Source organism: Argiope bruennichi, chromosome X2, assembly GCF_947563725.1.
Source record: "Argiope bruennichi chromosome X2, qqArgBrue1.1, whole genome shotgun sequence".
Taxonomy (NCBI): domain Eukaryota; kingdom Metazoa; phylum Arthropoda; class Arachnida; order Araneae; family Araneidae; genus Argiope; species Argiope bruennichi.
The window spans coordinates 34,867,793-34,890,741 of record NC_079163.1 but is presented as its reverse complement, the minus strand read 5'-3'; the positions used below and the strand labels follow the sequence as shown (position 1 = coordinate 34,890,741).

The 22,949-nt window shown below is 28.4% G+C and overlaps 1 protein-coding gene across 2 annotated transcripts in view; it reads left to right on the top strand.

Annotated features, from left to right (window-relative positions):
• The window catches only part of LOC129960507 (synaptogenesis protein syg-2-like), a 250,103-nt gene extending 227,474 nt beyond the window's left edge, over window positions 1–22,629 (top strand). Inside the window, exon 7 of one of the 2 annotated variants that reach the window (XM_056073983.1) lies at window positions 22,191–22,629. In XM_056073983.1, the coding sequence (XP_055929958.1) occupies window positions 22,191–22,238 (48 nt within the window). In that variant the 3' untranslated portion in view covers window positions 22,239–22,629. The remainder of the gene's footprint in view (window positions 1–22,190) is intronic. The other variant, XM_056073982.1, reaches the window with a different exon arrangement.
• The last annotated feature ends 320 nt before the right edge of the window (window positions 22,630–22,949 follow it).

Here is a 22,949-nt window from a genome sequence, read left to right as displayed (position 1 = left end):
TTTAGCTGGTATGGAAACATCCCAGTGATATATTTATTTTTACAACAATTTTATATTTATTTAATTGATCTTGGCCATATTTTTCAATAACATAGAAAAAGGCAGTTTACAAGATAGCTTATGACTACTTCACGTAAATGGGTGCATACCTCAGAGAGAGCAGATCGTCACTTACAGAATAATATCTGCCAACTCATATTTCATCCAGCCTTCGGGTCAGAGAGAAAAAAATCTCGATGTTTTCGAAGCATCATCTTTTAGCAAATAAATCGCCGTTGCTGGTTGGAATTCCACCAACATCTCTGCTGATACTTCACGATCTTCTTATATTAGAAGAGTTTCGTTAGAATCTTTCAGGTATTTGCTAATATTGCGAAGTAGCGATTTGATTGAGAAGAAAATGTACATCCTTGTGAGAGAGGCTGGCATCTGGCTAAAGCCAAGAATGATCACAAATTGTTTTGATGTTATTGTGCCACAAATAGGAAGCATAATTATTTTCCTCCTCCTGCAGGTAAACAAAGATTTCATTTCATATTTATCATTTAGTGAGAAAGGAATATCAAGCGACTCGATGAAAAGCCAAATTTACTTTTTTGATTTAAATAAATCAAGCTTTAGCTACTGATTAGAGAGCACATATTTCAAAGTCTGAATTATACTATGTTTATGTTTTACACTGCTAAAAGAAATAATTGAAAACGATTATATTTTTAAAATATTCAAAACCAATATAAATATGTTAATGGATGGCAATTATTTGATGAATATAACTGGGAAACATTCAATGAAGTATGCTATTGAAGTAAAACTTATTATAGTATAGGAATGGTGTTTTCAGTAAACAACTGAATATTAACTAATAATGGAGTTTCTCCTCTGGATAGAACCTAAACATGGAAACCGCAGAAAAAAAACCCCAAAGTAATTACAAAATCAAACCATAATAGAATAAGAAATTAGATAAATTTCTCTAACCATATTTGTTTTGTTTTTTTCTGCTAAATTTAGGAAAATTATTCTATTAATTCTAGACGCTTCTTAAACCAGAGTTAAATTTAGATTGACTAACAGTCACAATTACTATATTTAGTACTAGTATTATACTTAGTATATTAGTATTTTAGTATACATATTACTACATGTGGTTAGCTAATTGTTTAAGAAATGAAATTTTTTACTATTAATTAAAGAAATAAAGATGATTTACGTATCGATATAATTTCAACGCAAAATCATACAAATAGCTACAAATATTTGCAAAAAATTTCTAACATAAATGTATGCATATATTATTATCCTATGGTTTAGAAATAGTACAATTTCAACATATTAATATCTTAGAAGTGTAGCTTCCTATCGAAAATATCTTCACACACTTCTAAAAAATTAATTCTAAATGGAATCGTTAGCTCCATATTAAGTATTCTTTAAAAAATGAGTTATGAAATATATAATGATGCTCTTCAATATGATCATTATTAGCGATGGTGCTTATTAACTCATTAGTTTATGTGTATAACGAAATAAAGGTACAAAACAAGAAGTGAAATTTTATATTTATTCGGTATTCATGTACTTGGTTTCATTATATATTAAATATTATCACTGTGATTTATAATAAACTAATGTAGAGGATTACCGCATTTTTATTCTTTTCCCATTCAAACTTATTTTTAAATTTTTAATCAGCTAAACTATGATCTGGAGATCATTTTATAATTTAAGCACCTATTGAAATGTAATTGTTAAGTATATGCGATAAAATCAATGAAGCATGTAGAGTACTCGACTGGAATGCTCGCTTTTAGCAGAAAAAGCGAAATCGATTATACTTGGCTCTCAGTTTAAAATGTTATCAAGGAAATTCGTACGACTGAGGCCTTCGAATCTTTTCTGATGGGAAGTATATTAAGTGATGTCTTACATATTTTATTAAACAATTATGAGAAGGAAAAAGTTTTATTTCTTATTTAAAGTTTACTTCAAATTTCAATAATATCCATTTTATGGATCCATCGTTATTAAAGATCTGTCATTATTAAAATTTGATGTGATTATGTATTAGATTGTTAGCATTTATTGATACTTTTGGCTATTTTCAATTGATTTGAACTAATATCAGTGAATTTCGTTTCATCTTTGGTGTTCGGGAGATAATAGCGATTTAATAGAAATTTATGAATATTTTTTGAAAGCTTTCAACTGTTATTTTTCCTAAATTCAAATAATTGCCAGCTTTTAGATTTATATTACGTGGTACATTCCAATTTCTACGAAGTCTGTTAATATAACTTTTTCTATAAGACCTTGAGTTCTTTAAAAAAATTGTACAGCTCCCGACAAAAATAACTAAAAATCTGCATACCTTCACTAACGGAAAAAAAAATATTTTAATTTTATTGCAGAATAGCACGCTGTTTATAATCATAAGGGTTATTAAATCACTTTGACCGCACTGACATTGTGGTAAAGTCCCTCTTCGGGACCAGAGGGTTCTAGTTTCAAGACCTCTTCCACCGAAGAACCGTTGTGTAAATAAGTCTGGTGCACGTTAAATCCGTTAGAGGCAAAAGCCCTCCCGATGGTTTGGTGTGGAATTTTGGAAAAAGGGTGTCGTCCTCGTCATCTGACCGTAATTCAAAATTACGAGGTCCGCCGCAAAATAGCCCTATTGATGCTTTAAAACGAGGCGTTAATATAACTAAGCTAAGCTACGTTACTAAGTCACTTAGAAATTGTTTCAATCGTTTCTGTTCTTTGCACTAATCTTCCATATAAAATAATTAATTTGCTCAACCTATGTTAATTTTGCTTCTAAAGAACACGCTCGCATTTATAAGCAATCCAGCAAATCTGAAAAAAAACCCAATTTTCTAGGTTATTAAGAGGAAGTAAAGGCATTAATAATTAGTAAAAAATACAGTTGGTGAAACATGCAAATCTCTCATATTTGTATTTATTTTTCAAGCTATCAGTTACTGTATTGTTATATAAATTAGCCTTACAGTAATGATATTATGATTAGATATCTATCACTCGAATGACCAAGATAGATTTCGTCAAATTTAAACAAAACCATGATTCATTAATATTAAAATTAGCTGAAGTGTAATGCCGTGAGAGCCGAAGATATAATCCAGTGCTAACTGTTTAATTAGAATAATTTCATTCATTCATTAATATTCTAAAAAGAATCATAATGACAGAATCTGCAGATATTAAAAACAAAAGGTGTCTTTTTAAAAATATTCAATAATATCGTTTTTGATCCAATTTTAACAGTCAGATATCAAACTTGACTGTTAAAATCAAGTGTTCTAATTTTTCTAATCTCAAGCATGACTCATGTTAAACAGATTTCCTTTCAACATTTCTGGGAGTAATTTTCAGGATATTGTTACCATGTGGTTAGAATTAAATTCTCTCTGATCAGTACACTTTTGAGAAATTGCCATAGGTCGTAAGAACGTGAAATCAATCAAATCTTTGTATGATGAAATTCAAGTGATGCAGAATGAAAATTAATACTTAAAAAACACCTATCATGAATGACGATTCCTTTTACAAGATAAAACTTCACCTTAAACACATTAATTAAATTGATATTTTAACTAATGGAAGCTAATGAAGAGTTAATGGGAATCATTAGCTACTTTTGATCTTCTATTCAGATTGCATTTCGTAATATGTATTAATTACATCAAGACTATGATTGAATTTCTACTCGATGATGTTTAAAACACTTTTACACTTGAAACCTATCTTCCCCCATTGCTCATTTTAAGACTTTTTTTGCATCCCATAGCTGAGAAAATATCCCCGATATTTAGCGTTCTCTTTAACATTTTTTTTTCTACGGCACTTTGAAAAGAGACACTTCAATAAAAACACTCGCACTTGATGAAATTTCATAAACTTACTTGCTAAACAATTCAAGCAACTGAGATTTAAATGATTTATGATATATGAAGTTTTATTAAGTTGAAGTTAACATATGAAGTTTTATCTCTCCACTTTTTTTGTATGCTTCGCAAATATGGGGAATTTCACATATAGGGAGAATTTTGCGTTGAGCTTCATTGCAATGTGAGAAGAAGAAACAAGCATCAAGCCATTTTGCGATTTATTTTCTATTTATCCGTTTTTCATTTATCGTATTCACATAAATAAGAGCTGAAAAGTTATCGGACCATTAACCCGTTTATGGGCTTGGCCATAAATCTCATGGGAATCATCTAAAAATTTATGCTCAAATTCATCCATCTAGCTTAAGTGTTTGAGTTACCGGGTTTTTATACATAAAATAGATCAATAGGCAGTGAACTAGTTTATGAATTTAATTGGTCAAAATTTAGGTAGAAATTTAAAATTCTGCTAATAAGGTTGTATGTCTTGATACACCTTGCTAATGCACATTTTGAGTTATCATCTGTACACGCATTTTAACCAACAGAAAGGTAGAAAGATTTTAATTTAGGATTTTTTGAAAAAAATCTATAATTTTGGTGTAAAGCGCTTCATTTGCATACTATCGTATTCACAGTTAGACTGAATTACAAAAACTAGATATTCGGCTTAAATAATATCTATATTCTAATGTTTCATCAAAATTTCGGATTGGCATAATCTGACAACGGACATTTTTTAAAATTTCGAACACTTGAAAAAGAAATGGCAAAATTTAGTAAATTCTTTATTGTTTGCTTGCATTTTAAAGGTCATAGTTCATATAAAAATATGTATTTGCCATACTGATGTGATTATATTTACATTGTTTTTTTTTTGTTTTACTCTCTCCATGTGTAGTCATTTTTAATATAAATCATAAAACTCCCTTTTATATTCTTTAATAAAAGTCGTTATTATTTTTAAACAAATGAATACATATTGTTATAGAAAAAGAATTCAGAAACAAAGCTTCAAATCTCGCCATTACTCTAGAGAATTTGAGAACTCCGAATATGTGAGTGATAATAAAAGAAATTAATAGCAGTAATATAAATGTCAAAGATGGTATAAATATTCATTAAGATAGGAATTCGAAAAGAATAAAAGCAATTAAACTTTTGCACTTTTATATAAAATTAACAGAAATGTTCATTATTTTTATACGATATATATAATTAAATATCTGCATATTTCGGCTTAAAATCTCATATTTCAAGGGATGATCTTTTGCATTGCATTGAATGATTTTTTTCATGGCGAATTATCTTGGTTTGTTTAATGCTTATAAAAAAACTTTTTTCTTTCTTAATTAACATCTAAAAATTAAAAAAAAGGATTATATTTTACAATTTTTAATCTTTTATTCTGAAGAAAGTGGCATCTAATAAAACATAAAATTCATATGGTAATTCTCAATGACGAAAAAAAAAATATGGGGTGAAAAATTATATAAATTTAATCTGAATTTGTGAACATATTTTAAACGGTGTTAATAACAAGATTATTATTAACGTATTTTATATAAGATTAACGGGTTTTACATATCCCTATTTTTGGCCAGATAAATTAATATTTGGAAATTGAATTATTTGATGTTGATATAATATTTCCATTGAAATCGGAATTTATTATTAAAAGAAGAATACTAAAATTAAACAACTGAAATCCAAATCCTGTTAATAAAATATATTGTACATGTACAGTAGAAACCTATCAACACACACAATACTAGAATTTGTAATAGAAAGCTGAAGCGATCAGGACGCTGAAAAAATGACTCGACAGCAAAATCGATTAAGCTTTTTGGCTAGACTTTTCATGAAAGATTTTTAGTAAATATGATTTGAGCTGGTGGCAATAGGCAATATACCTTAGCCCTTTAAGATAGTCTGAAATCATGAATGATGCATATGTTGCATACTGTTTCACTAAGAAATGGAATATCTTAGTTGCTTAGTATTTTAAATCTATTAAAATATGTCATAATATTAAAATGAGCCCAATTGAAACAGTAAATAATTATCTAAGCAAAGATGATAAGATATTAATTTATTCCGGAAAAACTCTTTATTTTTTTAATTGTTTCAGATCTTCATACTCCATATCTGATGGCGTAACTTTCATATTCTAATATGAATTTTTTATTCTTAATTTAAATATTATGATAATTTTTTTATCTTGTACTTGAATTGTGTAATTTAATCGTAAAAAATAAGTTTGCAATCAAATAACATTCTGCTCAGTTGTTTACAGGGCGCAAGTTCAATCTAGTTCCACAGTTTATAATTTTCTAAAAATATATTCTAATGGAGATTATTTTTATTTTCAAAATGGATTTTACTCGAATCAATCCTACTTATAATAATTATATATGTTCGTTTCTTTCTTTTAGTCTTTTAATACACTCACTCTATCCCACTTATTACCTATAATGTAAATGTGTCAAAAAAAAAAGAGTAAGAAACGAACGAAGACACTTAATGACTCGGAACTAAGTAGATTAAACCAGAATTTTTTTTAATAAAAATAATAATTTCTTCAATTGTAAGATTGTTGACCAAATATGTAAAATTATCTTTATGAAGAATGTCATTTTTTTCTGAAAACGGATTAAGCATTCAGAAATCGATATTCTGGATGAATATCTTCAAAGCAGATTTAATTTAAATTTTAGATTTTCTTTTATTAGCGGATGAAGCATTGTCAACAATAATATTTTTGATTTTGGAAGTCCTAGAGAACTTTCCATTAATCCCTTAACTGTTTTAATTTCTTTACTCTCTGATAAGATGACATCTTCTATTTTGGAAATATTTTCTTATTTGATTCAAACGGAAATCCATTGAATACTTGACTTATCTATGTATTCGAAGCAATTTTAATATTGAATTATAATCTTTATGAATGGTTTATTTTTTGTTTACGACTATCAAAATTCGATAAATCGATGCACGTATGGCACTCAGGCAAAACAGTTAAGCGGTTAAAAAAATAAAATATCAATTTTATACTATTGAACATCAGATAGAATTACAACGAAATTAATGAATTTGCTATATGATCATCAAAATATAGTGCAGCAAAAATAAATCAATAATTTTAGATGTTGAATGTTAGCTTTTTACGTAAGTGACACCCCTCCCTCCCCATTATAATTGTTGAAATCTGAGGAAAATGCAACAAATAATCAAAACTTTCATTAAATATCCTCCCAATTCGTATTCTGAACTATTAATATTATATAAAATATTTTCGTTGACGCATAGATATCTTGTTACCTCAATTTCTATAAGCATTTTTATAAAATATGAAACATTAATCAAAACCATCCATACATTCTGAGAGTAAAGATTTCCAAAAAATGATAATGAAATATGATCCGATAAAAATTCAGATACACATATAAATCGTCCTTATTTTTCATCGAAAACGTTAATAAAATGAAAAATTAATCTTGATTCGAAAAATAGAAATTCTTTTAGAATTTCAAACGAATGTTATTGTTGAATTTCTTAGAAAACATGTTTATTTGTGACAAATAAAAGGTTTAAATCAAGAAGTGTTGTTTTCTTTCTAAATTTATATATTTTTAGTAAACTCGAATTTTGTTCATCAATAATAGATTTGGACTAATGACATTTGCTGGTAATTAAGTAGCAAGCGGGAATTATTTTTATTCGCTGGAGAAAAATCTCTTGGAAGCAGATCAAACAATTCCAGCTGTTCTTTCTCAACACTAAAACATTAATTCTAGGTTAAAAATAAAATTGTTCATTGGTTTACTCTAGATAAGGTTTCTGGTTTTATGAAAAAAAAAATTAAGAAGCCGAAGAAAGATTTACTGAATGAAACTCTTGCTTATTAAAATTTTGTATGCTTTGAAAAGTGGTTGTAATCATACAAGGAAGGTCTGCTTATGATTGCATTGAGAAAATCATTGCATTTGCAATCATGGTCTTATGATTACATTGAGAAAATTATTGCTTTAGCAATCATGGTCTTATGATTACATTGAGAAAATTATTGCATTTGCAATCATGGTCTTAACCTACTTTAATCATTTCGAAATTCTTGTATACAAAAATATTTGATGCGAATAGATGGGAGATATAATTCAAAATAAGTTTTTCAAAGGGAGAAATAAATTTAACATGCAATTCTTTCTTTTGAGAAGCGTCACATAATATAATATAAGAATTAAATTATTTGACAAAGCATCTCATTCATAATTTATACTATACTTTTTTGCATTCAGATTATTATATGTCTCAGTAAATATACGTATATTTTCTTATAAAATAAGAATTGCCGTAAATATCATTTTGTTTCAATGTAGAGCATTTTGAGATTAAGAACTTTCTGCTTGTAGAACATATTTAATGTTTTGTAGAACATACTAAAATGTTTTATTCCTTATTTAAAAGGGAAGATTGGAGAATTAACTCTAAATGAATTTTTGTGATGGATCTATGGAAATAAATTACTGTTACTTTTGAGAATAAATAAATTATATTCTCAGAACAGAAGTTCTTGAAAATAGAAGCAATGATCTATAACAAGATCAAAACATTGAAAAGACATTTGTTTTAAACGTTAATTTAAATAGGTTGTTGGAAACCAAATTTGTTAAAGTTATTTGCATCCGAATGAAATAAAATTGATGAAAAATTTAAAAGCTGACAGTTCATGCGGGATTTCGTAAACGAGTTTAACACCGGAATGCACACTAGTATCCTATTTGATGTTGTGAAGATCAAGGTTTTATTATTACTTTTAAATTTTAAATAAATTTAGATGAAAAGATTATAATACGGCCAGGAGGAATTAATAAGTTTTATATATATTCGATTGATTTTTTTCTTCTGAAAATTTCGAATAATAATTAAAATTAAAACATTGTATGGGTGAGGTAGTGTGCTAATTCTAAATCAGAATTAGCCCTACCTTCATTTTTTTCTGTCCCGCCAAACTCATTTGTTTTTATCCGACCAGATTTTCAGCTATACTTCATGCTTCTAATGAGCTGAAATGACAATTTTTATTAACATTTATCGCTTGAAAACCGGACGATGTCACATTCAACGTAAATTAAATAGAAATATTTTGCTTACTTTTTATACTTGAAATGTTTATAAAATAATACTGATTTTCTAAGGCTTCCATTAGGGTTCAATTAACTGGAGCCGTTTCACATAAGGTATCCTAAAACAACTACCGCAACTCGTATTTTCCGATAAAACTATTTGGAAATCCAATAAACAAAGAGGAGGGAAGTTCAATTAATTAATTAAAGATAGATCGGGCCATGAGATAGCTTCAGAAAAGAAGAGAAGTGTGCAAAAAGCAGAGGATCTTTACAATCCAAATTTAATTACGAGAAAGTTTGCAACAATTACACAAGATAATAATTTTGAACACATTTTTATTGATAACGATTTGCTAATTGAAAGAGACTGATTTAAGTTCCTCATTATGGTACAATCCTACTTGTCTTTTGAAATGTGCGTGTGTGTGTGTGTGTGCAGTTATTTGTGATGTTTAGTAGAATCAGCAATTCATCTAAGACCAATAATTCATTGATACGATGCCAGAATTAGAAAAAAATGCGAGATTATCATTCAAATCCATTGCAGAGGGTTTCTTTAATAATAAATAAGAAAAGAGTAATGCACAAATTCTGCCAAAAATCTCGGATTCCTACAAAATAATAGCCGTCTTGATATAAACAAAAAATTTGTTGCCGTAAGTGATGCACAAGGAGAATTATTCTAATAAGATTTGAACATAAGGGAGTAACTGTATCAGCATGACGAAATAAGCACATACCGGCTGATTATTTTTGAGGCGTTTGGCGGTTGTTTGTTGAATTATTGCGGGGTCATTTGAACTGTTGTTTGTTGGATTATTGCTGGGTTATTTGGCGGTTGTTTGTTGGATTATTTCTGGTGAATCAAATGTCCACTGATTAAAGAATGCAACAAAAATTACTAGACAGAATTTTTACATTAATTGCAACAAATTTCGCACAATATGATGACATCAGCAATATATCCTTTGCTGATACAAAATTATTGTAAATGAATTATATTCAGGTAAATTACTTCCGCTATTTCCCATTATATTGATAAAATCTGTATGCTTTTCGAGCAATATAGCAAACAGTCTGCATCATAAAAAAATTCCTGTGATAGAAAAAAGTTATCATATATCTGGATTTATAATCTAAACGTTAATAAATATCAGATCTAAGTGAACAAAAACTGTGTTCTCAATTATGTTTCGCTGTCGGTGTGGTTGCGTTTCTATTTCTTCTTATATGCATCAATGTGTTTGAAGGGTATTTTTTTCCATATATATCTTGCTTACATCTTTCTTTTGATAAATATATTGCATTGTAACTAATTCTGTATTTGTCAATGAGTTGAAATGCATGCCAATACGACGTATTGTCAGTAGAGTTGGAGCCAGTTTAGGGCAGAATTGACTATTATTTTAGAAGAGCTAGCAAATGTAATACATAAACATATTTAACTAAAATTGATTAAAAGTGATTCCACTTGAAATCCTTCCCCTGCCATGAGATATACATTGAGCATAAAATCCCACAAACTAACATTCATATATATAATTTAAGTCAGAGTAGGATCTGGCATGTGGTTTCGGCCATGTAGGCCTATAAACTGCAATGAAGGGAAATATTGATCAAAATTTTAGTGCTAGGTACAGAAATTCTAAATGAATTGGAATTGCAATGATGCCGAATCAAGATTCTGATATAAACTTGTTGCATATCTATTTTCCGCATATCTTCTACTTTAATTTAGAATCTATTCAAGGCTTTTCTTTATTAAAAAACGCTTTAGCTTGAGGTTTGTGATCAAAAATTCATAGGATACAAAAAAAAAAACTTAAAACAAAGACTAAGAGGTATCTAGACGCTGTAAGAATTCTATGTTTGCGGAAACAACATACTAGCACCAAGTCTATCAAATAAAACTATTTCTTCAACAAGAAACCATGCTCTTTTTCAGACTCGAGTCACATTACAAGATCATTTAACGTGAAAGTGTTTTCTAACTTTAAATGATCCTGGAAGAATGCTACAAGAATGACTTACCTCACTATGAAGGGAAGTAAAATCTAATTAAAAAGAAGAAAGCTAGAGTGAGTTGCAGAATTAGTCAACTCAGGATGCAGTTAGCTTTTACAGCTCGATTAAGTTGACTTCCGAAATTTTCTTGAGTAGGGGAAAATTATGTAAATTAGAGAAGTAGCTCGTCACTGGGCTCTTTCTCCATTCCATCTTGACTTGAGTTTGTGGAGAGCCATTTTACAAAATAGTTGAGCACTAATTAAACTCTTTAAGAACTGTACCTATTTCCATAAATATTTACTTCCTTAATATGTTTATTTTTTTCAAAGGGTTGTCTAGAAGTTTTCTCAGACGGAAACCCGATAAAATGATGTAATTTATTAGAATATTTAAATGAAATTGCAATTGAACTCTGCAAATTTCTGTTTTCTAATTAAAAAAAAAAAAAAAACTTTAACATAGTCACCGCGATTTCATTAAACTAGGAAAATAAAAATTTTATTTTTGGAAGGTAACTCAGCAGAATATTATACAGAAATAACTTCAAATTTAATCAATACTTTTTCGTTCAAGTCATAAACTTAGTTTCTGCTTCAAATATAGATTTTTCTCATATACTGAGAAATGAAAATTAATTTTACTTGAGCGGAAGAAAGAATATATCGGAGGGAAAATTTTTTAATAATGAAGTAATGAAAATATATTATATGTGAAGCTATATTTTAAAAAAAAGAAATTACTGAGATTTTATTAGCAAGAAGATATGATAATGGATTTCCAGCTATTTTGAGAATATTTAATTCTAGATTCGAATTTAAAATATTTTTACTTTATACTGTACGCTAGACGAAATATCAAATATTCCTTTAAAATATGAATCCTTTTCAAACCTCTTGAAGTCATTTGGAGATAGATCAGTACACCGTGAGGTTAACGATTCTAATCTTTTTTCACTAACGATAAGCGTAGCAAGAAAATAGATCTCTTCTCATAGTGATTAATGACACCAGAGATCATCGAGGAAATTCATACTCCTACTGGACTGACTATTAAGTCACTGATATTATTTACTTGCTTGGAAATCGCTGATGTATGTAATGTTAAAAGTATTATAAAGTTTGTAAGCTAGTTGTAACAAAACGTACATTAAAGGATCAAACCTACTGGCGGAGAATTTGTATCACTTATATAATATCTTATATTGTGGAAATTCGCTTTATTTTAATTCATCTGATTCGGAAGTCAATGATATTATTTACTTGCTTGGAAATCGCTAATGCATGTAATATTAAAAGTATTATAAAGTTTGTAAGTTAGTTGTAACAAAACGTACATTAAAGGATAAAACCTACTGGCGGAGAATTTGTATCACTTATATACTATCTTATATTGTGGAAATTCGCTTTATTTTGCTTCATCTGATTCGGAAGCTACGAATATTGGCCTTTCTGACAATTGACTAATAAGATGTTTTATGAATATGCTCTGATTTTGTGATGAGGATCTTATTTCATGAATATTTAGGCTTCTAAAGTCCCTTTCGCCAAAATTAATCCTATTTATTTCAAGAATGTTAATAATATATATAATTTACTTTATAAATGTCAATAGTGCGTGTAATCTTAATACGGCTGTTGTAGGTTTATGTGGAATTTTCCCCTGGTAAATTTCACCCGTTAAAAATTGTAAGCTTCCACATTTATAGAGCGGAAAATTCCTTTATTTCGTTTCATCTGATGTAGAAATAAAATTTAAAAAAATGAGCTTCATTGCTTGAAGAGTTGTAAAATTAACTAGTATTGAGAAAAACTGTTCTTACTTTATTGTAATGTTGTTATTATTTTTAATTGAAGATTCCCAGTCATTTTGCTTTAAAAATGAACTTTGCTACTTGATGAAAGCTAATGAAATATTTACAACCATTGTTTTATCATTTTAAAGAATCTAAATTCAATAAATTCCTGACATTATTTTTTAAAGTTTTGAAATATTATATCCCACAAGAGTAAACAATACGAGATTTTCGAGAAGAAAATTGTCATAACATTTATTGACGAGAGAATTTTTATATAAGTTTAATTTTTTGTAGTAGATTTTATGTCTCTAATTTTATAAAGAAAGTAATTTTATTTTGGAAAATGACCTTTATAGGATGTTATATTAGAAAAATGACGTATTCCTTCAGAATTTTCTTCTGAATGAAATATATTTTGCGTGGAAAATTTAATAAAATAATGATACTTTGTCAAAATAAATGATATTGTATGTGGAAAATCTAGTAAAATAATGATAATGATACTTTGTCAAAGTAAATGATATTTTGAGTGGAAAATCTAGTGTCATTTGTTAAAATATATCTACTTAAATTTTAAGAAAAGTTACTATTGCAAACACGTTATATAATATTTGACTTATGTTTGTTAGTAAATAGATATAAGTTTGTCCTGAACAGGGCAGACAAAATATTTTATTTAGAATTCACTGTCTTCAATGAAATTGAAAACATACCATTATTAAAAATTCTTTTCAAAATTGTTTACGAAAATTCACATTTTAATAGGTTTTCCAAATAAAAATAACTCATTCCGGATAAAAGTTAAGATTGAAATGAAAACCTTATTCTAAGTCTTTCCATTCAGATACGACATGTTGTCGATCTATTTTAGTTCCTAAAATACACTTACACATTAAAAACTATGCATTTTAATGAATAAAATCCTTAGCACACTATCGCGTAACTATTTTTGTTATTCATCTACTTGATTTTAATTCAATTTTTGTCAATCTTTCAAATCCTTAGCACACTATCGCGTAACTATTTTTGTTATTCATCTACTTGATTTTAATTCAATTTTTGTCAATCTTTCAAATCCTTAGCACACTATCGCGTAACTATTTTTGTTATTCATCTACTTGATTTTAATTCAATTTTTGGTTCAGTTTAAATATATAAATTTAATTCTTGGATTTAACGTAAATTCTAATGAAAAGTTGGATTATTTTCATCGTCTTAATTAAATAAAAGTATTTACTTCTATTTCTGTATGTTAGTTATTATTTCTTCATAAGTATTTACCTCTATTTCTGTATGCCAGTTATAATTTCTTCAAAAGTATTTACTTCTATTTCTGTATGCCAGTTATTATTTCTTTAATATATTTTCACATATAAATAATGGTGAACTATGAACTGAAAATTTTAATTGCTTTATGCTCAAAAATATGTTTACTATAAATTGGATTGCTAACCAGAAATTTTCATAAAAAAAAATTGTTTACCAATTTTTTAACATTTCTAATTTATTTCCAGTTCGAAAATTCATCTGCCTAAACTTTTTTTAAAATACAGGGTGTTTATAAAGTCCCGGACCCATTTTGATGTTTAATAACTCATAAAATAATAAAGATAGATTTAAATTAATAACATAAATGGTTAAATAGACTCAAAAAGTTTCATGACCCTTGTCAATGAACTTCCAAGTGTGCCCCCTTCGTCGCACGGAGAATATCAAGTCGATAGTCAATTTCACGCCAGGTAGCGACAAGCATGTCGGCATCCACAGAGCCATTTGCGCACTTTATGGCGATTAACAATGCCAGAAACATGAAAGGATGCTTCATCGGAGAACATTATGCTCTTCAGAAAATCAGCAGCATCTTCTATCCTCCTTAGCATATCTGTTGCAAAGGCCATCCTCCTAGGTCTATCGTTCGGTTCCAAAATTTGAACAATTTGAACTTTGTATGCATGCAGTCTTAATTTTTTCTTAATAACCTTGTACACCGTCGAAATTGGCATATCCAATTCTGTTGCCGCTGATCTCACAGATATTCTAGGATTGTGTAAAAATGTCTCTCTGACACGCTCAACATCAAAATCACTTGTGCAAGGACGTCTGGAACGTTTCTTATCTTCGATACTTCCAATTTCTAGAAAATTCTTTTTCCATCGCAAGGTGCTGTTTTTGGATGGAGGATCTTTTTGGTAAATTCTTCTGAAATTTCTCTGTGCTTGCACTATCTATTTCATTTCTATGAACCACCATAAAATCTGTGCTTTCTCTTGTGGTGTATGCATTCTCCTTAATATCCGCTCGAATAAAACATCACATACAAAAGTACTACATAGAACAAACACATCAAAAGTAAATATAACATTGCAATAGTTGACAAAAACAAAAGAGAGAAAAATGCAATTAATAAGCAGACAATATTTAGAAAAGTACAGATATTTAGACTGAAAAATGAAATTATCTGAAATTAACCACACGCGCAGACGATATTTACAAAAGTAAAAATATTCAAACCTGAAAAGGAAAATATATGAGTTATTCCATCAATAAATGTCATAAGTGTGTTTATATCTTTATTATTTTATGAGTTATTAAACATCAAAATGGGTCCGGGACTTTATAAACACCCTGTATAATAGAATCCAATTTCACATTCATTTACTTTACATATGAAGGATCAAGAAAATATGTATTGCATTTAGTAAGGTATTTTCTAGGAATCATAAAAAAATTTTTAAAAAAATTTTAACCGATATGTGGCATTTTGAATTGAATTTTTTCTGGAAGAAGGTGAATGAATACCAAAATTATCTTATTTGGATCCATGCAGAATTTTTAATATCAAAACTAAGAGAATTTTGATAAAATAAATTTTCCCTAAAATATATGCATGTGACATAATTATTTATTCCACACGGAGACAACTCATGACACAGGTTTCATTCAACTGAACATGACGGTGACAAGTTCTTAAATGTCATAAGGCCTTTCATATCTTATAATTATAGAAGTTCTCATTTTCACTTATTCTAATGAAAGATGTATTTTTTTCTTGGATAAAAAGTTTTACAGAAATGATTATTAATGATCACTTCCATTACACAAAAATTTATCATGAATATTTTACGAACTTTAAATCATAACCTGCACGGGTTTTAAGAATTTTCTTTTAATTTTCATCTATACACTTATATATAAATAAGGGTAAGAAATTTAAGAAAATAGTTTTTAAAATTTATATTTTAAAATGCTATGTTTATTTTGAAGAAAGAAATATAGATACATATATGTATGTAATCACGATGAAAGCATAAACTAAAATACATAAAAAATGAAATTCTATAGAAATGAAGTTTATAAATTAAGAAATCGTTTAGTAAGTTTCTGCATTTACTTTATTTTCACTCATTTTTATTTAACTAAGCTGGTATTAAATTTGTAAATATCGAATGTTCAAATTAATTTTTCTCTGCCTTCTTGATATGCTAGTGTTTTGAAATTTTTCTGCAATTTTGTATTTTCGATGACCATACACTATCTTAATCATAAAAAGAGTTTTTTTTTCAGTTTTAAAAAGTATATGTATCTTAAAAATTTATTTTCAGTTAATCTACAAAATGTGATAAAAATACTAGTCCTGTACAACTCGCACCACTTAATAGTCAATTTGAAAAAAAGTTGATTATAAGAATAAACATAAAACACTGATTATTTAAATAAAAATATTTTTATAAACTCTTTTTTTTTTAAAAAAAAAAACATATTTTTTTTTTTTTTTTTGCTATTTATCAGATTACTTCACAAACTTTTTTTTTATGAATTTGAAACTCAAAGGTGACCCACGCTATTGGTATAAAATAGCATTTTTGTGCTAACCAATTTTTCCTTTGAAATCTGACAGTTGAAGGAAAAACAAACTTATATATGAATCAATCCTAAAATAATTACTTTGAAATTGTGTAATTTTAAGTTATAATTCAAAGATGCTAGCGAGTGTTGCGTCAGTCTGCTTTGAAAGATCAAAAACTAAAACCCTAAAGAGTTCTGGAAATTTCTAAAAAGCAGAGGTATATAGCAGAGGACAAAAAGGTATATAGCAGAGGACAAAAGTAACCGAAACATGTATGCCAAAAAAATGCCAAATCTAAAATTTCAATATTTTTTAAAAATAATAATTGAATGGATTATCTGTTTAACTATATATTTACTGGTTTTTAGTATATTGTGCGACAGAAATTGTCTGCGAAGTTTTAAACTCTAAATGACCAAATATGGCGGAAAATTAACTCAGTATGAGTAGATGTGTTCCAAAGGAAAAGGCTATTCACTCCGGCAGTAAAGAAACATTTCGAATCGTCTGAAGTTCCTTGCTGCCCTCTGCGGGCAAGGATATCTTTACCATTCTATTTCTTTTTCGTAGTAATTCCCACTACAAAAAGTAAAATTACGGTGACAAGACAAAAAGAAATACGAGCAATGAATCATCGTAAAATAAGAGCTATTATTTTCAGCATCATGCAATCTAAGTTTAATAAAATAATTGATAAATGGGCGATTCCAAATGATGCTTTCGTTTTCGGTTCATTAAAATGGGTAAATGAATAATGAATACTATATTCACAATAATTCTCTTCTACTATATTCACATTAATTCTCTTCTACTATATTCACAATAATTCTCTTCTACTATATTCACATTAATTCTCTTCTACCATATTCACAATAATTCTCTTCTACTATATTCACAATAATTCTCTTCTACTATATTCACAATAATTCTCTTCTACTATATTCACAATAATTCTCTTCTACTATATTCACAATAATTCTCTTCTATATTCACATTAATTCCCTTCTACTATATTCACATTAATTCACAGTAAAATCACTTTAGATTTTTTTCTTATATCTAGCTACATATAAAAATGAATTATCATGCTGGAAATATGCATGCATGTTTCTAAATTAATAATCTAAAAATTTTAAGCAATGCAGGTATTGGTCTTTTAACATGAACATCAGGAGTAGCTAATAATATTGTTTTTAGAATATTTTTCTGCTACTATATTACTGTCAATACTAGTCAACAAGATAATTTTCTCCTAACGTAGTACATTCACCTTATTATCGTCACCATTTTTTTTTTCCAAGATGCACAATATATTATAATTTCTGAAGTATAGTTGACCTATAACATGTTTGAATAAATTCATGGAACTTTGTCTTTAACTCAATAAAGACGATTCAGATACTCGTATGTTCACTTCAAGTGATGAGAAACGACTATGCTAACTTAAAAATGTAATGTAGTTGTAAAATTTTTTTTAAAAATCAGTTTTCAGATTTTGATTCATGACTACATTTTAGACATTTGGGAGACGAATAAACCAATTTGGTATCTATAATTGTCTGTAAACACTATAACTCAAGAGAAAACGAGTTAGACAAATGAAATTTAGTATGTAGTCTTAAAACCCAATTTTGGGCGAAACACACCTAAGAAAAGTTTATTTCTCTTTCATCCATGTACATGTGAATACAATTATTTAAAAACACTACAAGCTAAATGGATGAAATTTGGCCTATGATTTTTATAAAAATAATGCTTTATATGAATTCAGTTTTGGGGAAACAATCGGCCATAAAGGAAAAAAAATCTAAAAAGAGCACTTTTATTTCTTCATTTTTTATAAAACTTTAAACTTGAAATGTATTTTGGTTGCAAAAAGGTCAATGCTGGAACACTCACATTTGTTCAATTTTTATATACATTATACAGTGCGATTAAAGATAAAGAAGCAAGAAATAAAAGTCGATGCTAGAACACTCGAACTTGTTCAATTGTTATACATATTACATAATGCTAATAAAGCTAGAGAAAGTAAGAAATAAAAGTCGATGCTAGAATAATCGCACTTGTTCAATTTTTATATGCATTATATAATGCGATTAAATAAAAAAAAATAAAGAAATGCTGAAATTGAACACGTGAAGAAAACTAGAAAATGATTATCATTACACCTATTCAAAATCCTTTCATTCCACATCTCTTATGTAAAGAGTTCTGAATTGCTGTGTTTTGCTGCCTGGATTTTGTATATGTATATTTGTTATGACTACGTTACAGCAATAGGAATAAATATCTAACCACTTACAAGAATGTCTGTAGATAGTAAAAGATGAATCAGATGTTTGAAATTATTGATTTTGAAATTTCAGTCATCGTTGAATACATAGAATATTTTTAAAAAATTCTGCGTTATTTTTTCCATACTACGAATTTTTGCTCATTCATTTTTATATTCGTATAATTTAGGAAATTTAGTATAGAGCACATATTGCATACAAAATGACAATAAATAAAAATATTAAGTAATTCTGTATTTAAATTTATGCTAACGTGACAGGAAAAAAATTGAATTTGTAGATGTTGTCAGCGGTGCCAAAACGGATGCAGGTCATTCTGTTAACTAAAGAGCTTTTCTTCAAAACGTATCATATTCTATACACATAAATTCTATACACATATAATAAATTACCCACAAAAATTAAGTTACCATGACGTATTAATGAAGTTAATAGTTCCTCATTAGCTGCTAAAAATGTTTGCTATGTGACTTAAATTGTACTTAATTTAAATTCTTATAAGATAAAGAGGTTAAATATAAGGTGAAAGAATAATAACAGCTGTTTTAGGATTCCAAATTAAAGAATAAATTGAAGAGGATTTTATCTGATTCCTTCTTAGTTGCATTACAGTGTTAATTCTTATGCAGTGATTAATGATATTTCTTCCTAATTATGTTATTATTCAAATTAATTATCATTATATGTTTTATTAAACTGTTCTGACTGAAGCTCAGAATTAATCATACGCAAACATAGAATAAAATTATTTTAAAAATAATTGCTTAGAAGCAAATGTTTGCAACTAATTATAAATGGTTACATTATATTTTCTTAAAAAGCAAAATGTGTGAATTTGAATGATATTTTTTTTTCTTTGAAAATTAAGAAAAGGATACAATTTTCGTAAGTTTTTTTAAAGTTAAGTAAAACTAAACACATCGTAATTTGTGACTGTATTTACTTTTTTAAAAAGTCGGTTTATTTCTAATAAATATATTTGAAAATTTCTTTGCTTTTTCAATGTATCTATTCTTTTGATTATATTATATTAAATTCTAATAATTTAAATTTCTGCTTCAATTATTGAATATTTTAGAAAAAAGTTCCGACTAAATATTTACTGTTAAAATTAACTGAAATCAAATATTTGTAAGTAACTTTCTTGCATTGATTATGTTTTAATTAAAATTCATTAATTTTTTTTCTGTTATCGTAGTACGCATTTCACCTTCTATTGTCGCCTTAATAATTTAATGGAAGCATTTTGTATTTCTTATTTCTAAGGGTTATCATTTGAGCTGATATTTAAATTATATATGCAGGATCCTCCATAAATTCGGACAGACTTCACAAAATCAAAAATGTATATATAAATTACGATTGAGATTTATGACACCAACTACTTTGCCTGTTAATACTGTTTTGAACGAAGACTTGAGAATTATCTTACAAAACATAGCAAACATCCAAAGTTATTGGGCCAGCTGGCACTCGAGGTCATTGGTGATATCCCCGGTCAAGCCTTGAAATTGTACATTGATGGAAGCAAAATGGAGTCTGGGAGAACTGGAAGTGGCATATTTTTAAAATCAAGTAAAGGGAATCGAGGCTTTGTTTTAGAAACCCAGACCATAGCTCAGTTTTTCGATCTAAATTTTTTGCTATTAACAATGCTTTGTACCTTACCTTGGAGACTGATAATTCCCAAATTTGGATCCTCAAAGACAGCAAGAGCTCAATACAATATTTAAAGGACTGGCCACACATTCTTGACAAGTTCGGCCAAGACATTATTTCGAAATTAACTACATTCGCAAGGACCGGGTCAGTGAGCATACAGTGGATCCCTTTTCATGTGGACATCCACGGAAATAAAACTGCAGATGCTCTGGCCAAGGAAGGAAGCCTAATTCCCAGTTCCCCCTCTTCTTGATAGCAGGAGCAAAGATCCACGCCTTGTTTAAACTAAGAAGTAAAACAAAATGGAGGATTTCCACAGAGCATGAGTGGTATGCCGGTAGATGTCCAGGCTTGTCTCTGGCGTGCACCAGTCCAAGGAGTGTTCACTCTTATCTAGGCTAAAGTCTGGCCATATTTAAGGTCTTTTCTTCATCAGAGGCCAAAAGATGCATAACCCTTGCCACTGCTCAGCCCACGCTTCTCCCCTCATATCATTGAATGTATTGGCGCCTCTGGGAGGCAACTGGTGAATGAGAGGAAGTCAGTTTATATCTTATCATGCGATTCGATCTCTTGGACTTGGTTTGAATTGGTGTTCAGTCCAAGGGGGATAAGAAACAACAACAACAATTGAGATGTTCGGGATTTTCACATCAAACCTGAATATAGTCTTTTCGCATGAAACATTGTGGGCACGTGGACTGAATTAAGGCATCGTTATATGGATAGGGATACAAAAGGCTCAAAAATTAGAATTCAGTAATAAATATTTCGTAACTTCGTGTGACGAAGCAGATTTTCTGTAACTACTTGCCTTGATAATTTTACTGAGTTTAAGGTTTACTTTTTATTCATGTCCGAAGAAAAAAAAAATACACCTTGAGAGATATTTTAAAGCAAAACCAATTTAAAATTTAATACGCCAATTAAATGATTTTATATTAAATTTTGAAATATTTCCTTATTATCATTTTTCATTGTAAGAAATTTTGTACGTTACAGGCGAAAGATCGTGATAACCGCCTTGAAAAAATATGGACCTTTTAAAGTGCATGACTCTAATTTTCTGCTACATGATACAGACACGTAATACGTGACATTATGCTTGTAATTTCGTGAAATAATTGGATTTAACATGATAATAAAAACATAGTAAAGCTAAAGAAATACGTATTGTCTGGTAAGCAGAAAAGTTGAATTTTTCAGTACGTATATAATTTTTAGAGATCAAATCAAAAATAATAAAAGCGTAAAAATATAAATATATAAAAACTCCAGCCACAATGAAAACGAAAGAAATTAGTTTATGTTAAATTAAAGTAAGGAAGAAGGATTCACTATGAAGCAAAATATTAAACGAATGCAATGGGTATTTCTATATGGGTGATTAATGCTTTTATATATATTTTTTTACTTTTATATAAAATGCTCATTTTATATAAAATGTTATAAAATGCTCACATTGAGTTTGAAATTAAAATTATATGAAATATTTATTCTGTTTTTAAAACTTTCGAGTAATAATATTCTTTTACTTTATTTCAGGATGGAAAAACCTCGAAACCACTACATTGGAGTGCATGGCTATCTTGACGAGTTTTTTGACTTTGTACTTAAGCTGACCATTATCGTTGGAAAGTATGAGTTTGACTTATCTTTTCTCAAAGTGACTCATGCCTCTATATGGATGGCTTGAGTAATGAGGGTCGAACTCATCTTACTGTAAATAGCTTAGCGTTTTCTTGGATGGTATTACAAACCGACTGCGCAGGACAAATCGTGTAAAATTTGAAATATTAAACTGAACTCAGAATCGACGTTTTTCTTCTTTCTTATAAACGCTTTCCATCAGCATCGTCTATGGATGAATTTCTGGAGAAAAAGATGTTGCTTTGTTCTTTGTAATTTGATTACGTCTGTATTATGCACCCATTACATAAAACGTATTTTGATCTTCAGTTTTTGCTTGTTATTTATGATTTTTAATCTGTAAGAAATTATCTTTGTTTCATTTATCATTAAATGCAATTATTTTATAAAAAGAAAGGTATTTTTTTATTTGTGTTAAACAGCACACAGACACAAAATTTACTCAGAATAATTTAAACATTCTACTACATTTTGCACACAAAATGTCAATTATTAATTATTATAAATGACATATAAGTGTTAAAAGGACCTTTGTAAAGAATTCATTTAAAATACAACGGAACAGATGCATGTTTAGAATACAATAGATTTTACTTTGTAAAGAAGGAAAAGAAAAGAAAATTGATGGTAAGTAATGTAAAATGAAACACATAA